The sequence below is a fragment of the Trachurus trachurus genome, assembly GCF_905171665.1.
Source record: "Trachurus trachurus genome assembly, chromosome: 14".
NCBI classification, from domain to species: domain Eukaryota; kingdom Metazoa; phylum Chordata; class Actinopteri; order Carangiformes; family Carangidae; genus Trachurus; species Trachurus trachurus.
Genome location: NC_139903.1, coordinates 10,491,744 through 10,510,591, shown reverse-complemented (window position 1 = coordinate 10,510,591; position 18,848 = coordinate 10,491,744). Strand labels below are relative to the sequence as shown.

The window sequence follows — 18,848 nt, the reverse complement described above, 5'->3', positions numbered from 1 at the left end:
TGTGTAAATAAAAAATACAGCAAAGTTTTGGAATAAGAGTTAAATAAATCTGGACAGTGGTGGAGGTGGACAGCTGGGCCCATGGAGCATCAGGAGGACGGGGCGGGATCCGCGGGAATAGCACATGAGTGACTCAGTCAGTCGGACGGCAGGAGGAGGCAGAGGCAGTCAGGACGGGAAGTTGTTGTCCTTGAGGATTTTGAAGTTGCAATGGAAAATGTTGACGTTCGTGGCCGCAGAGTAGAATAACCCCAACTCCGTCTTCATCTGATTTAAAACACGTTTCTTATCTAAAGGTACCGTCTGTTGTTTTAAAGCAGACACGAGAGTAAAAGGACAAATCAATGAGTTGTGCGGACGACCGAGGGGGAGCCGCGGTAAGTTTGGGACACGGGAAGACCCGACCACAGTTTCGCAACTGGTGGTTTCTAAAAGTTTCTTTTTCATTTTATTTTTTAAATTTGGTGAAAACTAACAGTAAATAAACATGTTTAACTTTTTTACCTGTAGCGCCGTTATCATTTTCTACCGGTTCCTCGTTTTGATTGGTCAGTTCATTTTCAAACGCTTTGCAAAATGTATTATGAACCAATACCTGTGGCCGAATAGCAATAACCGTAATCCGACGATTAATGCGCCAGGATAAAAATAGGACCGAAAATGCGTGGACTGAATGACGCTAGGAGTGACTAACCTCATAATATTTAGATAATGCCTTAAAGTGGTTTAGTTGTCATTCACTACACTGCTACATACTCTGCTGCAGTTTGGTTGGTGAGCAGCATCAAGAAGGTTGGAGGTGTCATAAAACTTGAGAAACTGCTTCCCTAATTAATGTCTTGTTTATTATCTACCTGCACATGGTTGTTCTACTTGGATTATTTAAGATTTAGACACTTTCTATAACATCATAGTGCTGCATGAAACTTTGTAATGTTGATTTTACTATAAGCCTAGGTGTGTTATGTGTGTGTTTGGTTCTCCAGTTAACTCCAGCTCATTAAGACCATTTAAATTGGTTTTAAATAGCCTCACAGAATGATGGGATGTAGGCTACCTGCTATTGGATTAATTCTGTCTGAACAAGTTCATCACCTCAGACTGTTGACAGTCCTCACTCAGACAGGCTGCAGGTTCATCCAGATCACGTAATGCTGGCAGGAGAGGGTAGACTTCATTTGATGGTCTGAAGTTACTGAATTTCTTTTAGATATGTCACACTGATCAGTAAATAAGACCATTGTAAAGCTTCTATGATGAATCAGTGTAAAAATGAAAATGTAAGAATTATACTCACTTCAGAATCATAATCTGTTATGATGCTCGACAGATCTAAAAAAAACAAGATTAAAACGTGTGCATCTAATCGCTTTGAAGTGAAACATTTTAAAAGCTCTGTGACCCAGAAATATGTTTCATGAGTCAACAGAACATTTGACACTTTGATGCACAAACAAAGATTATATTAGTGTGTTGCTGCTGCTGCTGCTGTAAGTCTGGAGAGAAGAGTGTGTCCTTTTGAAAATACTGCAGAGTGGCAGGTTCAGGCTTGATGTGGACATCAGAGGTAAAAGAGGTGTTGATATTGGCAAGATAACACAGAATTTAACAATTTCCCTTCCTTCCATCATGATCTTGATCTTGATCTTTAACGTTTTGTTTTAGTGTCTATAAGAAAGTTTAAAGCACCATGTCCTCACATTTGGCTTCATACACAGGTGAAGGGATTTGTCCACAAAGAGCCGTCCCTAAATGATTCACTGGATGGAGAAATTCAGGCTTTCCTCACTGATGAAGACCAACTCCACACGTATGATGACCTCACTAAAGTCAACCCTGTGACACCTACAACAGGTAACTAGTGAGCAGCATGGAGGACACTTGAGACTGTAGATGCTCCAAAGTACTTTGGTAACATGATTGTGGTAATGCTGAATTACATTTGAATAGCTCTTGTAGCTGATCTCTACCATTATATGCCTGCATGCATTAAGTGTTGTTTGATATGTTGCATAAACTTTGCCTTTATTTACAAATACACAGCCAGTGTTTTCTAGCTCATGTCACCTTGGACTGCAGCCAGGGTACGAAATTAAGAAAATATTTTGGGGGCAATTTTGGCCCCCACAGTCCAAAAAGTGGGGGCATTTTCAAAATATTTGGGGGCCATTTCATATATATATATATATATATATATATATATATATATATATATATATATATACACACACACAAAAACATAAACTAAGCTATATAAACACCTATCATAGTCTATATAAACGTTATAAATAATGGGTTATATAAAGTTATGGTTGGTCAATATTAGATATTAGATATTACCAGTAATATGAGAATATCACTGGTAGGTAGGGCTGGGCGATGTGGGGGGGCTGTTGTGAACTCAACAGTCGTTCTGGGGTGAGCAGCCAGGGCCGTTGTATAGGGGTGAAAGGTGATGATAATTCTAGGGGCCCATGCAGCGCCCAGAAGGCCCACAAAAATCCCCAGTAGTCTAATCTTTGTATAACTGAATTATTCTGCATAAGACCCTGACTAATACTCATAGTAGGGGTGTGCATTGGCACTGCCCTCACGATTCAATTCGATTACGATTCAGCAGGTAACGATTCGATTCGATTCTCCGATGCATTGCAATGCATCAAAATTCTACTGCACTCAACACAGCAAATTTTTCATCAGTCATGAGATATTGAACAAGAGATTTTATTGGCTTCTATGTGTGTATTATCACTCTCCTGTATCTTTGACATAAATGTCATGAAATAAAATTGAATGGTATGTATTGGATATGGCATTTAAATCACTTCTAGGGCTGCCCCCAAAAATTAGCCTTCGCAGGAAAAAACAAACAAACCTTTGGAGCCGTGTCTCAAAATCAATATGAAAGACTATGGGGCTTTTATTTTGAAGGGCCAGATACAGGAAGTCGTGACACTTGTTGTTGTTTTTTTACACGGCACGGCAGGTCTCTCTCTCTCGCTGCATCAGAGACCCCCTGACAGCCTGAGCTCAGTCACTCACCCTCCTCTACTGTGTTTATCGGTGATAAACGGGCATACTGCCAGTAGTGACGGTAAAACCAGACCGGCTCGTTGAATCTCGGACCCAACACGGCCGGACTCATGAGCGTTAATTAATTCTCAACCCGACCGCGGGTGAAAAAAAAAAAAAGGAAAAAGAAAGCCAGCGGCAACACTGTTACTGCTGGTGCTGCCGCTTAGCAGCTACAGGCTGCGCATGTCGTTGCTCCGGAAATGCCCCCGGAGGTAATTTGGGGGCAATTTTGGCCCCAGGATCATGATTTTTGGGGGCATTCTTGGTCAAATTTGGGGCCAAATGGCCCGTGGCCCCCGCTTATTTCCGACGCTGACTGCAGCACTTACTGTGTATTATTTACCCACGTCAAGATAAAAATCTGCTCGGATGATAAAAAAAAAAAAAACTAATGTGTGAATGTTTTCTGCTCAGCCAAAACGCTGCAGTACACACAATGCCAAGTATTATTCACGTGACAGAAACAAGGGCTTGATTTACTTCACTTTTTTTCTCCACAAAACCCAACAAATTTAGTTTTTTTCCTTATGCATTTGTTCTATGATTAGACCATACTCTAAAAACTAGTACTTCATATTTCAATACGTTGCTTCTCAATTCAGCCCGTGGGGAAAAAACACAACTGTGCAGCTTATTGACAGCAGAGGTCAGAATAACAGCATAGGATTACTATGGTGTATTTTCTGTAAAAGTCTATTGTGCTTATTATGCTTCACCTAATTATATTATTTTATGTATGTATGTATGTCAAATCATTTTATTATGTAAACATTTCTTTTGCCATTTTAATGCTGATGCCTTCTCTGGAGTTTTTCTGTTCCTGCCTCTGGTGGTTATCAGCTGGCCTGTTTATTTTAGTGTTTTATATAGTATCTAATGATATTTAATGTTTTAATGTTTTCCCCTGGCAGTGCTGAAATGCCTGCAGGCCAGGTACAGTGTGAAGGTGTTTTACACCCATGCTGGCTGCACCTTGGTGGCTCTCAACCCCTTTCAGCCAATCCCAGACCTCTACTCTCTGGATGTGATGAAGGAGTATCACTGTGCTCCTCAGCCCCAGGTATTTACAACTGCCCCACTGTCATGCAGCTAACCTGTGAACATTTCTTCTTTGGGTTTGGATGAAAGTGCAATAAGCAATATTGTGGATGGTGAATAGTTAGGCTGGGGTGGCTACACTATAAGAGTCTGGCCTTTTTAAAGGGATATTTCCTGGAGTTGACCGATTAGATACCATGAGTTTGTCAACAAGTTAAGAGTAATCATTATTTCATCAATACGCTTTTCCTCCAGAACAATTATAGTATCATTGTCAATTTCTTTGTAAAATAACAACATAATACCACCAATAACAGTAACACCTCCCCCCTAAATAATAAAAAAAGAGGAGGGCAAAAACTTAATTCAAAGTTTGAAAAAGTTATAAATAAAAAAGGAGGTATAAGGAGGAGGAGGAGAGCTTAAAAGAACTAGTCAGAAAGTGTCCTGAGGTTGCTCACACAGGCAAGGAATGACTGTCATCTGATAGAGAAGTTTTCTGGGGAGTGAAAATGTATCAGTATGTTTGATGTGTAACAACTTTGCAGGGTTTTATGGTCACTTCAAACATAAACTCTGCTCTGTTCCTCATCTGTCTCCTTTAATCAAGAACAGCGTCAAAGTCAAACTCATTAAACTCTGCAAGGCGCCGGCGGTTCAGCTGGAGGTTGTGAATGCCCGGCATCTTAATAAGTCTGTACGTCCTTGTCAACAGGAGTTCAAACCACACATCTTTATTGTGGCAGAGGAGGCCTACAGGAACGTCAAGGGTCAGCTGGAGCCAGTGAACCAGTCCTTGGTGGTCAGCGGTGAGAGCGGTGCTGGAAAGGTAAACTAACAGAGAGTGTGCCATACCTACAAGCATTAACACCACATACCACACCAGTCAGGCCAGTGTCACAGCGTTTAGACTAAGCTGATTAGAGGTTCAAAAAATGACTTCTTTCAAGTCTTTGTGTGATTCATGTCTTGTAAATTATTACTGTAAATCATTACTGCATTTTTGTAAGCAGAATGCTGGTCGGTATTCTTGGCTGTTGTTCTTCACCCAGTTCACTAGTTCACTATCTTAAAAGTAGTTTGGATGTTTGCATGTGTTGGCACTTTCAGCTTAGTTGACATGGTGTGGATTTCACAGGAAGTGAGTGGTTTGTTTTGAATAAACAGAACCTGACATGAGGATGTTACGCCTCTGATATCATTGTTTTTTTTAGTAACTTAACTGCACTGGTGACAATTTAGGCTACAGAAACATCTGACTGCAAATACTAATTGCTCACATTTCATTGGTTAAAGCAGATATCAGTGGAATGTTTTTGTTAATATAAGTCCTAAATAGTCCTATTTTCCGTCAGCAATCACTTACATGAAGTATTTCAGCCTAAACACGAGTCTCTCCGTCACTCTGCTCTGCTGTAACCCGAGGAGAAAATTTTCCTTGTGGGATACAAGTGTTATCCAATGAGGAGAGAGAACGGCATGAAGGGCTGTGTGTGCAGCCAAGGGATGCGCGTGAATGTGGTGACGTAGCACGAGGACCAATTGATGCCTGACAAGGGCGGGGGCTGCTAACTCATGGTGCGTTCAAAGAAACTCGTACTTTGTGTTTTTCCTTCCTGTGAAGTCATACCAGTTCGATCTGGTACGAGTTCACGGGTCGGAAGTTACGAGTGGCCGTTATAGGGAACTTTCACAGACAACAGGATGGTAAAAACACGAGCTACGGGTTACCTGGAACGCTACCAAGTCGTAGTTGTGACTTGAAGCTGTAACTTACGGTTTCAAAAGCCTGCCTTGAACGCAGCATTAGCCGAAACGGCCGTGAAGCTGATATCTGCTTTAAGCGAGAAAATAAGAATAATTCACTAGTCACGATGCTGCTGTCTGATGATGATGGTTGATCTCTGGGGAAAACATTGCAGCAATTAGCATCTGGTAAAGAGGATTATGCCAAAAAAAAAAAAAAAGAATTATATGGGTAGAGTTGAAAATTAATTGGCAACAGTTTTGATAATTGGAATATGAAACAGTATAATTCTTTACACAATTTCACATTTGAGATTAGATGTAGAAACAGTAAAGAGATTCATCAATAAGTTTCAATAACTCTTGTTAACTACAGCAGTAAAAGGACGTGATCTCAGGAAATTACTTAGTCTCAAGGTTAGTAGAAAGAGTCTTTAGTTGTCCAGTGATTTGTTTTCTCAGGCTGGGGTCTAACTCCTGGTGAATGATTTGTTTCCACACAGACATGGACGTCTCGCTGCTTGATGAAATACTACGCCACTGTGGCAGCGTCCTCCTCGGTGGTGAAGAGTCAGGACACGGTGGATAGGATAGAGAGGAGGGTGCTGGACTCCAACCCCATCATGGAGGCTTTTGGTGAGGAAACAAATCGCTGGTGTGTAGTTGTAGTTGATGTGGGAAACGACAGAAGCGCACACAGTCGCTCATCAGCTCTGTAATCCTCATTAGGCAACGCCTGCACACTGCGGAACAACAACAGCAGCCGCTTCGGAAAGTACATCCAGCTCCAGCTCGACAGGTACCTGCTGCTGCTGCTGCACCTCCTCCGTCAGATTCAGCACACGTGATAACATCTGCCACATGGAGTCGCATCGGATTATCAAAGTCAGCAATATGTAATTTAATCTGTTCAACATGTTGTTTTCTTAACACCACAAGATCTCAGCTGCTGGTCGGAGCGTCTGTGCAAACGTATTTGTTGGAGAAGACCAGGGTGGCCTGCCAGCCGGCACATGAGAGGAACTTCCACATCTTTTACCAGGTGATTTTTAAAAGGATAGTTCACCCAAAATTCAAATTGCACTCATTATCTACTCACCCTCATGTCGACTAAGGGCTGGGAGAAGTTTCAGAGTCCTCCGTGCCCTCTCTGAGTTACAGGGGGTCTCGGCATAGCAGTGCATGTCCATATAACTGTTGCAAATGGATACCAACTGTCTTCGTAACAAAAAGACACATCAAAAAACATCCAAATACCTCCATGCTGCTCGTATGTAGGAAGAGGAGCTTCCGCTACAAACAAGCTTGAAATATAGACATATTTAATTTATTTCGGAACAATTACGCATTTCGGTGCTTCAATACAAGACGGACATTACATACAAGCACTATGGAGGTATTTGGATGTTTTTTGGTGTGTCTTTTTGTTACGAAGAAAAGTGGTATCCATTTGCAACCGTCATATGGACATGCAGTGCTGCACGGAGCCCCGCTGTAACTCAGAGAAGCCACGGATAACTCTGAAACTTCTCCCAGCCCTTAGTCGACAATAGATAATGAGTGAAATTTCAATTTTGAGTGAACTATCCCTTTAACAGACTACAGCCTAAAGCCCTACTCTGACTGAAGCTCTAATAAACCAAAACTCATCTGCTAATGTGTTTATCCTAATGTCAATGCTGTGATTGTGTTGTTTTTCAGATGATAAAGGGTGCCACAGATGAGCAGAGAAAAGAGTGGAAGATGCCACATGGCCAATGTTTTGCGTGGCTGCCAAATGCTGAAAAAACTGTGGAGGGTTGGTCTATTTTCCTGTACATTTTGTTTTTTTTTCTATTTATTTGTTTTTAACAAAGCTAACTAGTTTTTCCACTATTTAAAAAAACAAACAAACAGAAGTTCATTTCATGTTTTGCAGAGGATTGTTTTCCTGAGACTGTCGAGGCAATGGTTCATCTGGGCATTTGTGCAGAAAGGCAGAGACAAATATTCAGGGTAAGATATTTGATCTCCAACTTTCAGTGCAGTTTTGTTTGTCGTTTTTGAATATCTTGATTTCTCATAGGTTTTTTTTATTTCATTGTAATGCTTTACAGATAGTAGCAGGGATTCTGCAGCTTGGGAATGTGAATTTCTCCTCTTCGACGGATGAATCACAACCTTGTAACGTAGAGGAACAGTCCAAAGGTATTGGATATGATTCTATGTAAAATATTTCAAATAACTTGCTTAAAATATCAGTTTCAGTTGACATTGAAAGCTGATATAAACACGATATCAAAGATCCCATACATGTTGTACTTTTATGTGTCATGTTAATTGGGAAGTAAATTCCACAGCAACATCAACAAACACGCTGCTAACAGCCTCCTGCCTGTGTTGCAGACTTCTTGCAGAGGACTGCTGAGCTGCTGTGTGTCCCTGCTGAGGAGCTGCAGACGTGTTTAAGAGTGAGGACTCTGAAGGCGGGGAAGCAGAGTGTGCTGAAGCCCTGCTCCCAGGCCGAGTGCAGCATGAGGAGAGACTGCCTGGCCAAGGTCATCTACGCCCAGTAAGAACCAGGATTTGATCATCACAGTAATGCAGCCGTTTATCAAACTGCGATGGTGCTGCTACGTGATCATGACCGCCCCTTTCTGTGTTCGTGTGTTGTCAAACACTCCTTTCCACCGAACACTCAAATGTGAAACCATCATGCCTTCTTGTTTTCACTAAACAATGAGGAAGATGTCTGATAAATGATATGCACTTTTTATTACCCTAGAAATAAAAGCGTCTCTTTTTTTTGCTTCAGATTGTTTGAATGGCTGGTTGCATTCATCAACAACAGTATGTGTGCTGACAAGTCAACATGGTGCAACTTCATAGGTAAGAGAGCATGAGTATTTTTGTGACTATGTTAAACATCTTGCGTTTTTCCTTGAACTCACACAATCCTTTCCTCTCTGTTACCTTCAGGAGTTTTAGATGTCTACGGGTTCGAGTGCTTTCAGATCAATAACCTGGAGCAACTGTGCATCAACTACGCCAATGAGAAACTGCAGCAGCACTTTGTGGCCCATTATCTCAAAGCCCAGCAGGTTGGTGTGTTTCCATGCAGCGAGATCTCAGCAGAGCCACAGGTCCTCCGATGCTAATCTGCTCTCTGTGTTGATGTCCAGGCCTCAGTCTAATGAAATATCTTATCTCTTGAAAACAAGAACTTGCCACCCTTTGTGAAATAATGTATACAGCGAAGAGTTGGGTTTCATCCTTGAATGAAATGAAAATGAATTTGCTTCTTCCTGTTCTCCCAGGAGGAATACGTGTCAGAGGGGCTGCAGTGGTCCTTTGTCAAATACCAAGACAACCAGAGCTGTCTGGATCTCATCGAGGGGAGTCCTGTCAGCGTGTTTTCTCTTCTGAATGAGGTATCCTGCTCATTTTCTTCTTGTTCAGTTATTTATATTACTATAGTATATTATGTTATTTTTAATTTTGCATCATTGGAATCACATTTTTTAAAGTTTTTTTTTTCTTTTTACATTAAAACCAGTTGTATTTAATAAAGATGTCATTTTTTTGCAGCCTTTTTCAACGTTTGTTATTACCATGAATAAGAGATTGCAATTATTCTCTTGGTTTGTTATTGTGAATTATGAGTGTGTATCTATAGTGAGACGCTGTCATACATCTTTTTTTTTGCCTGTTCTGTAGGAGAGTCGTCTCAACAGAGCCTCAGACTCCAAGATGTTCAGGGTTCGCTTGGAGAAGGAGCTGTGCGATAACGTCAACATCAGCTGGGACAAGTTCAGCAAGGTGCCGCACTTTGCTGTGGCGCATTACGCTGGCAAAGTGAACTACCAGATACAAGGCATGGTGGAGAAAAACAAGGTGAGGAAAGCTTTTAAACTGCTTTTCAGAGAAGCCGAACACTCTGGTCCATCCACTCATCCTCCACGGGATGTTTTTTGTTTTAGGACCCGGTGCCACCAGAGCTCAACAGCCTGCTTCAGAAGTCTGGAAACTCACTGCTTAACCAAATATTCACCGACAAGGAAGCTGAAAACCTGACTTCGAAGGGGCTCAGTAAAGTCACTGTGGTCTCCAAGTTCAAGGTGGGAAACGGCTAAAGCCTTTTTAACCAGAGTTACTTGTAGAGTTCCTCCTGAGGGGATTTACTCATGGCACTGATGATGTTAACGTGTGATTGTAGAACTCTCTGGAGAGCCTGATGAAGATCCTCCACACAACAACTCCTCATTACACTCGCTGCATCAAACCAAACCCAGACTGCAAGCCACTGACCTTCAAAAAGGAGGAGGTAGATGTTCTGCAGATGTTTAATCATCTTGTTTTTGAGAGCCAATCCTTTATATATTCACAAGACAGAGGTGTTTTCATGGATGTCTCCTGTCTGCTGTCAGGTTATCATGCAGCTGGAGGCCTGTGGGATTGTGGAGACCATACACATCAGTGCTGCTGGCTTTCCGATAAGGTGATATATACATTTCCTATGTTCAACTTTTAAATATAACATTTTGTTTCTTTTTGGATTTTTATTGACTTGTCATTTTTGTTGTGCAGAATTCCTTTCAGAGGCTTCCTGCAACGTTACGAACTCATTGCAAAATATTCAAATTTCAAGTCGGAGACTCCTTATGTTGGTAAGTACACTTTGTGGCTGCGTCCATAGTATATAGTCAATTTTGGCATGCTGACTGTGGACATAGATTGATTTTCTCTCCTCTCTTCAGGTCTACAGGTCTATTCTTCTTTCCCTTCACTAGTCCTCTTTGTATATGCTCTACTCTTCTTGGGATCTTTTCAATTTGGTCTATAAAAACAGGATTTTCTAACAAAATTTACAACTCCTTATGAACTTCGAAGGTAAATGCATGTACCTCTGACTGTCAGCTCTCGCTTTGCATGTTGTTAAATATTATCTAATGCGTTTCTTTTCTGTAATTATTCTTGATCTTTTTGTCTTGACCCCACTGTTCAGCAGCTTTTGTGTTCAATGAACCTGCTCACTAATACTGAATGCTGCCAAATAATGAGTCAACTCTCTCCATCTCTGCTCTCACTGTTTTGATGTGAACTTGCATGTCTTCAGGTTAAATAAGAAACACTGAATCCACACTAATATGATCCGTTTATGGACCCTGTGCTGTTGTCTGTGTGCTCTCAGGCTTCATCCACTGAACACATTTACCTCACTGACTAATATACTGTTACTGCTATCTGGGGACAGACTGAAACTCTAGTGTCCTCTCCGTCTCAGGTTTGGAGGCTGACGATGACGGTCTTCAGCGTGAGGTGAAGAAGCTCCTCAGGGTGGTGCTACAAAACCAGGCTGTAGACCCCTCACACTGCCTGGAAAAACACAACTCCTGGGTGCACTGTGGAAAGACTAAAGTTTTCCTCACCCAGTCAATGGTCTGTCATTTACATAAAGTCATTTCACACTATATAAATATACTTTTTGTATAGAAATTCATAGAGAGGATAGTTCTCCCAAAATTGAAATTTCACTCATTATCTACTCACCCTCATGTTGACTAAGGGCTGGGAGAAGTTTCAGAGTTATCCGTGGCTTCTCTGAGTTACAGGGGGTCTCGGCGTAGCAGTGCATGTCAATATAACGGTTGCAAATGGATACCAACTGTCTTCGTAACAAAAAGACACACCAAAAAGCATCCAAATACCTCCATAGTGCTTGAATGAAATGTCCGTCTTGTATTGAAGCCCCGAAATGCGAAAGTGTCCCGAAATGTGAAAGTGTGTCCCGAAATGCGAAAGTGTCCCAGTTCATCCAAATTTGACGAACCGGGAAGAGGAGCCTCGAGAAGCTTCCGCTACAAGCTTGAAATGAAATATAGACTTATTTAAGGGCTTAAATACAAGACGGGCATTACATACGATTAGCATGGAGGTATTTGGATGTTTTTTGGTGTGTCTTTTTGTTATGAAGACAGTTGGTATCCATTTGCAACCGTTATATGGACATGCACTGCTACGCCGAGACCCCCTGTAACTCAGAGAAGCCACAGATAACTCTGAAACTTCTCCCAGCCCTTAATAGATAATGAGTGAAATTTCAATTTTGGGTGAACTATCCCTTTAAGTCAGTCTAGTCATGTAACTTGTAGTAGGTGTTGTTAAATGCTGTGTCACTGATCAGAGCGGTAAAGCTCTGAGTTAGCACCCTGATCTTATTTTTGGAGGACTGACCTGTCTGACCTTTGTCTCGCAGCTTGATTTGCTGGAGGATCAGAGGAAGAAGATCCTGTCTCGGTGCGCCTTCTCCATCCAGTGCTGCTGGCTGCGGTACCAGCGCCGCAGACGCCACGCCCGTCGGAAGTCTGCCATTGTGATCCAAGCAGGTAAACTCTTAATACCCCTGGCCCCTGGCCCCCGGGCACTGCAGAGTGCAATCAGCTGTGGCCCTATCCTCCCGCCGAGAGACCGATTGGCCAGCAGGAACCAGCTGGCGGCGTCTGTACACAGTGTTTGCAGGCTGACACTGTTTATCCTTTCAGAAGCAACAGAAGCGGCCACACAGAAAAGCTCATCTGATTAACCGTTAATGGCAGATGTTCTTTTGATACTTCCCTCTAAATGGGTGTACTCAGAAGTTCCCCTCCACTATGAGTTAAACCAGTGTTTTTCAACCTTGGGGTTGGGTCTCACGTGGGGTCGCCTGGAATTCAAATGGGGTCACCTGAGATGTCTAAGTAATTGATTAAAAAAAAAAGAATTACTGATTTTTTAACTAATATTCTTTTTAAAATTATGATTTAAAACACCACACACAATCTTAAACAACTGTATTGTATACTTTCATTTTCTCAAATATAAATCGAGTTCAAATAAAATGCAGCATATAGAAATATCTGAGCTGGCGCATCTTGATTGACAGCTGCGATCACAAGACTGCACATGATCGCGGCCTCGCCAGAAATTTGGGATGTCAGAATGGGGTCACGAGCCAAAAAAGTTTGGAAACCACAGAGTTAAACCAACTGTGCACAGATTAGACTTGCAGAATGAATGGCCTTTTTAGATGTCTTAATAACTGTCTTGCAGCGGTGAGGTCCTGGTTGGTCAGGAAGAAGGTCAAGAGGTGGAACAAAGCGGCGACAGTCATCCAGGACACCTGGAGGAAGTGGAGGGTGAGTTTTTGAAATCACATATTGTGTTTTTTTGCTCATTCTTCAGGTGATAATAAATAAATATAAACAATGGCTGTTGTGTTCTCGTGACAGGCTCTATTGAAATCCGTGGCGGATGCAGAACTGGATGATGCAAAGGACCTTGTGCAAGAGGATGTGCCAGAATTAACCCCCGTTGTCAGGGAACGCGGCTCGGTGCAGCTCTCCAGCATCCAGGAGCCTGTCACGGTGCGGGGGTGGCCCATGGGCCTGGCTCTGGCCTCGGCCCCCTCCATCACCGTGTCTCTGTCCGCCACGGGCTTCCAGAAGATGATGTCTGTGATGGCTTCGCTCAACCTGCCCTCCAGGAGAGGAGAGTACAAGGTGGAGACCAACCAGTGCACACAGGGGGTCGCCTCCATACGGGCTCAACCCAAGGTAAGCAGGGTATCCGCGGGGTCTTGAAAAGTATTAAAAGGTGATAAATCAATTTGGGGAAAATTAAGACCCTTAAAAAGTATTAAAAAGTCTTTTCACGACTTTATAAAGTCTTAAATTTTGAAGGTTTTTTTTTCAGAATTAGCTGTCCAAGAGTTTGAGTCCTAAAAAACATTGTAAAAGTGTGTGAATTTATTCATTTAAAAAACAAGTAAGTAAAAAGTAGATTTTTTGAGTAGAGTTTTTGTTTTTTGAGAGTGGAGCAATGTTTTTTTTTTGATAAACTTTGTCTTATCCCAGCCTATTTTGAATTCTGTAGCATCATAGTGGTCTATAGTCTTTATCACAAACTAAAACTGTTACGTTAAAAGTGTCACTGATGTAAATGGTTACAGCTTGAAGTGGCGGTGAGGTATTGAAAAATATTGAGAAGGTCTTGAAAAAGTCTTAAAAGGGTATTGGAATTAACTTCAAGATTCCTGTATATACCCTGGTAAGAGCACACCCGCACAAATTCAGTTCAGTCTTACTTTCTTGTCAGCAGGTTGTTTTTTATGATTTATTCTATTGAGATTAAATAGTTTTTTTTCCATTTCCACACAGGGATCTGTAAAGCTGCACTGTCAGCGATCTCCACTTCTTTATGCTGACAGGCACCCAGACCTGAAGACTGACGTGACAGGGTTCAACGAGATCCTTCTGGAGAAAACTCTGTGAAAATAACATTAAAGGCTGATTTCATGGTTCCAGGTAAAAGATAATCTGCCAGTGAGGGGACACATTATGCTGCCATTTTGCTTGTTTTGTATCTGATTTAAGACAGAAAAAAAGCAATTTTATTTTAAGGTTGCCAAAGTTTATCTTACTCAGTGTTACACAAGGTTGTAAAAAATCTGCACCATTGCATGGAGATTATTTTCAACCTAATGCGAGGTCAGTTTGTCACAATCTTGGCTTTATTATCCGTAATCATCTGCAGGAGCTTTTTGGTGCCAGATGTTTCAAGATCATCTTAAATGCAAAATCTCAATCAGTGGATTTGTAAACAACACTACCCTCTACATAGATAAGGCAGGTACAATTTTTCCACCACCTTTCTAAACGCTACATATTGAAAACAATGAATAGGGGGTGTAAAGATAATCATACCACTGCAGGGACAAGAAAAGCACATATCTTTGCCCCTTTGTGATCACGATCACAGCACCTTTTAAAAACAAGAGAACTGCAGGATTTTGTCTCATTATAGTGTCTCTGAGAAATCTGATTGTTGGTAAAAGTATTGGGCCTTTGACATGTGCCTTGTTTGATCTACACTCAAATGACAAATGGGCTAGTACAAATATCAGTATAAATATTTATTTAAGGTGATTATTTATGTGATTTGTTTTTATATACTGTATGTATTTTGGGGGTGTATATTCACAGTGGTGATTCAGTTGCAACTGTGACAGGTGATGGGGGAAAAATGGCAATTAAGCAAGTATTGCACATGTAAAGCACATATTGCACAATTAAAACCACACACCTGCTCACTCACTGCAACAGACAAGAAAAAAAAATCATGAACAAGCAAACGCATCACTGATGTGAAACAGGGAAATGACGAACCCAGGTTATTTCGTATTGCTGCTTATACTACGTAAGCCACATGTTTGACTGGACAACTTTCTCTTTATGTTTCTATCAGCTGCAGTCCAAAGCTATGCAAGTACTGTGTAACACACCAAAGTCTTTGTTCACTACAGTGTTGTGTGTGTGTGTGTGTGTGGGAGAAAAGTTGATTGTTTTTTTTAAGCTGACATGTTATTTTCACTGACAATTTTGAGATTCAAGTTTTTTATGATGGAAAAAAAATACTAAACATGATGCATGTAACTTGTAACTGTTGTTTATGTTCTTAGCTTTTGGTGCAACACACCCACAGGTTCAGCTCTTTTGACTCCTAGCATGTCTTCATTGGCTTAGTGAATAGTTTCATCTCTTTTTACTCAGCTGTTCACATACATGTGCATGCATCAGGATCATTGTTCTGTTTAATCTGTTTTTTGTCGGGTGTACCAAGGGATCTGTCTGCAAATTTTGATAATATTTAAATGACTTCTTGAAATAAATGTGTTGTAAATTCTCTGATGTACACATTTTCATTATATCTTGAACTGTTTCTGCATGTTATCAGGCATTTCAGTGAGGAACTGATGTTTTTAAAAGGTAAAACATTTATTTAAACACAGTATACTGTACACCACATGAAATACATGGCATAGTGTGGCTTATTGTAAGACATCATGTGTGTGTATATATATAGTATATACAAAATAATTTTCCTCTGCAAAAATATCAAAGTAACCTGGTTAAAGAAAAAAATGCTAACCCAGACACTATTTTACAAATCACGGGCATCATCAGATTTTGCTCCATTTTCAACAATTTTCAAACACTGATCTGCAAACTCAACAAACAGAGGCTCCTGCATTGCGGCTTTCATCACGTCATTTTTGCTGTCTGCACTGTCAACAGAGCGCAGTAACTGTCTCAGATGGGGGTTGCAAAGAAGATCTCTCAGCTCTTTGGACTGCCCTGTAGAGGAAACAAAACATGAATTGACCACATCTGACACATTATAAAACTTGAACGAAGGAACATTTGCCATGGTTAGAAGTAGATGAAAGGCAATACTAGATCCTTGATCCAATACTAGATCAATACCTAATAGCTGCAGCTTCTGCAGAGGCACTTTGTCAATGATGTCATCTTCACGCAGAAGATCATCAACACTCCATGGCTCTGCAAAGACAACAAAAGCAAATGGAGCATTTCACACACAAGGTTGAACTCTGTTGATATTTCAAACACCGTCTGTCAAAACAATTGCTATGATTGAATTAGATTATTATTTTTCACCACCTTAATTTCATCCCTTTCAACTCACTATCCAATCCTTGTAAAAGGTGGATACTAGTAAGATTGGTGACAAGTTGTTGGATAAGTATTACATATTACCATAATAGCCTAATTTAGTCCATGTTGCCCACACCCATCTATATTTTGGATACACTTCTACATAGTGACACATAGAGGGATTATGTGAGAACTGGCACCATACCTGTTTGCTTCTCTTCAGATTCAGTGGATGGGGGCTGTTCAACAGGAAGGCAGGTGTCTACGGAGAGAAGTAAATAAGAAGTTTAATACAAGTTTACTATTTTCTTCGAGCATGTCAAACTTCATAATGTTCAAAGATTGAGACGAAACTAAGATACCTTTATGCCGCTTGTAACAGCCAAGTGAACAACTGCAGGGGGGAAAAAAAACACCTGGATTATTTTTTCCAAATAATGTATATGTTTCTATATTTTCAAACACAGATTTCAAGTAGAATTTACACTGGTGTATCCAAAACTAAAAGTCAATGTGAAATGATCAAATAATCGATCAAATTTAAGGCAATTAACTTTCACGGAATGATCATGCTTGTGCGTAAAAATTGACCCACAACAAATCGCGAAGCGGTTTGACCCGCACAGGCTGCCGTCACATGTGGTGCTCTAAATAAATAGTTTTCACGTGTTATAATAACAGCCCTCCTTTATTACTACAACACCGTGGGGTGGTCTGTATGTATATATACATTTAATTACAGAGTTCCTCATGTTGTCAGTCACTGTTTAGAAGTCAGTCATGTGTTTTCAGACGTAGCTCAGTGCACTGTACGCACTTCTCTAGTGGACATGCTTTTTTTTTTTTTTTAGTGCTAGCTACTGCTAACTTACTCGTCTACTAATCGGAACAACTGAAATGATTAGTATTCTATTATATCAGATTTTGTCTTAAATATATAAAGAAAATTGTTTCCTTAGCTCAGACTTGTAGCGTAAATAAGACATTTAGCTAAAACAAAGCTAACCGCAGATTCGTTAGCTAACTTGTTGACACTTGAAGTCACTTACTATCTTATTTTACAGCCTGGACATCTGTATTTTGGTGTCTGTTCGCTGCAAACGCTGCATAGCTGCATCTTCGTTGAGTGGACGACGAATAAATCCTTCAGTTTGTGAATGCTAGCTGATGGTATCACATGTGTGATGAACAGGAAATAAATATTATCATTTCCGGCTGGATCGACCCTTTCAAAATAAAATGTGGCTGAATTCCGTTAGGCCAACAATGATCAAACCCACACACAGCAGATGAAATGCATGTAAACTTTTCAGCCCTCATTTATTTAACTTTCTACTTACTACAGTTTGGTGTCCGGGTTTGCATACCGCTCCTCATGATACACAAAAAATATGATCCTACTCATTCCCCCAGAGAAAGAACTGACACACAGTAGGGAGACATTGAGAATAAAGGTCAGGAAGAGAAATGGTTGTGATGAAAAATGAAAAAATGAAAGAGATTGAGGGATAGATTCTGCAATAACAAACAATAAAACTGTGACAAGGTAAACCAGATGTAGAAGTAGTTTTCATTCCACTCTGAGCAACACAAATAAAGGAATTTAAGTCGGTTTAGCAGTTAACACAACTTTTATTGAATTAAAATACATATAATACCTTTAGTACCCACAAAACTGAAATTACTATTTCCATCCATACATCTCTATATATATATATAAGTGTTTATCAAGCACACACACTACTGACCTATATAGCTCAACACAAACTATTCTTGCACAGCTGTAATTTGAGAGTAGCAGGTCTTGTTTCAGGGTAGATTGTGGAATGAGGAGCCGTCTCGTGACCAGTTACTGGGCATATTCCCGCTGTCAGAGCGCTCCGTTCACTGGGACAGGACAGGAAAGGCAGAAATCCAACATGAATCCAGATCTGTGGAAATCAGAAATAAATCGTCATCACACATCCTGCATTTAAAGGTATTTTTTTTATGATAAACCTGCAGATTATTATTATTATTATTATTATTATTATTATTATTATAAGTCATTTTTGCTCCATAAAATCTTAGAAAATAGTGATATAAATATATATATATATATATATGTCCATTATTATTTCCCCAAACACATGTTGACATATTCTACCTGTGTCTTTGGCAACAGTGACCACAACAGAGCAAAGATGTTTTAATTTAATAACACACAGTATTTATTCAGATTCTTTTAATACACTATGTCAGCATGAGTTATGGTGACAACTAATCCAATTTCAATGTGCCAAAAATATCATCAGTTATAAAGGCTGTGCAAAAATAAAAATGGAGGATGGTTTAAATTTACCCTGACACAAACAAAGAGGTGGACTCACTCAACATCTGAAATGCTTGATGCATGGCTCTACTAAGCAGAGAGTTCACAAAAGCAGCCATTGTTCACCTCACATTTATGGATGTCAACTGCTGCTGGACTAATCTGCAGGATGTCGTTATGTAAATATCCAAATGGCAGGTACAGTA

At 40.4% G+C, this 18,848-nt stretch overlaps 2 protein-coding genes across 2 annotated transcripts; one reads left to right on the top strand and one right to left on the bottom strand.

The window, feature by feature from the left end:
* Positions 1-167: 167 nt before the first annotated feature.
* On the top strand, positions 168-15,540 carry myo19 (myosin XIX). The gene is made up of 24 exons (XM_083986611.1): positions 168-377; positions 1,719-1,854; positions 3,987-4,135; positions 4,829-4,942; positions 6,363-6,495; positions 6,589-6,658; positions 6,799-6,901; positions 7,561-7,657; positions 7,778-7,854; positions 7,956-8,046; positions 8,245-8,410; positions 8,654-8,727; positions 8,818-8,939; positions 9,156-9,269; positions 9,556-9,732; positions 9,819-9,956; positions 10,055-10,162; positions 10,266-10,336; positions 10,426-10,505; positions 11,123-11,277; positions 12,095-12,224; positions 12,928-13,013; positions 13,107-13,430; positions 14,034-15,540. Exons 1-24 carry the CDS (start codon positions 345-347, stop codon positions 14,145-14,147), a joined length of 2,862 nt encoding a protein of 953 aa, XP_083842737.1. The 5' UTR covers positions 168-344; the 3' UTR covers positions 14,148-15,540.
* A 166-nt stretch (positions 15,541-15,706) lies between these two features.
* On the bottom strand, positions 15,707-17,515 carry znhit3 (zinc finger, HIT-type containing 3). Its single transcript, XM_083987420.1, has 5 exons — positions 17,381-17,515; positions 16,694-16,725; positions 16,537-16,593; positions 16,140-16,217; positions 15,707-16,010 (listed from the first exon to the last, which is right to left on the bottom strand). The coding sequence occupies exons 1-5, from the start codon at positions 17,446-17,448 to the stop codon at positions 15,817-15,819; spliced, it is 429 nt and encodes a 142-aa protein (XP_083843546.1). The 5' UTR covers positions 17,449-17,515; the 3' UTR covers positions 15,707-15,816.
* Between the last annotated feature and the right edge of the window lie 1,333 nt (positions 17,516-18,848).

Coding starts and splice junctions, on each gene's coding strand:
- myo19 (XM_083986611.1), top strand. CDS start 345: ATGAGTTGTGCGGACGACCGAGGGGGAGCCGCG. Junction 8,411..8,653: donor GCCAAGGTCATCTACGCCCA/GTAAGAACCAGG, acceptor TTTTTGCTTCAG/ATTGTTTGAATGGCTGGTTG. Junction 13,431..14,033: donor CCATACGGGCTCAACCCAAG/GTAAGCAGGGTA, acceptor ATTTCCACACAG/GGATCTGTAAAGCTGCACTG.
- znhit3 (XM_083987420.1), bottom strand. CDS start 17,448: ATGCAGCTATGCAGCGTTTGCAGCGAACAGACACCAAAATACAGATGT. Junction 16,726..17,380: donor CCAGGCTGTAAAATAAGATA/GTAAGTGACTTC, acceptor TCCCCCCTGCAG/TTGTTCACTTGGCTGTTACA. Junction 16,011..16,139: donor GCAGAAGCTGCAGCTATTAG/GTATTGATCTAG, acceptor TTTCCTCTACAG/GGCAGTCCAAAGAGCTGAGA.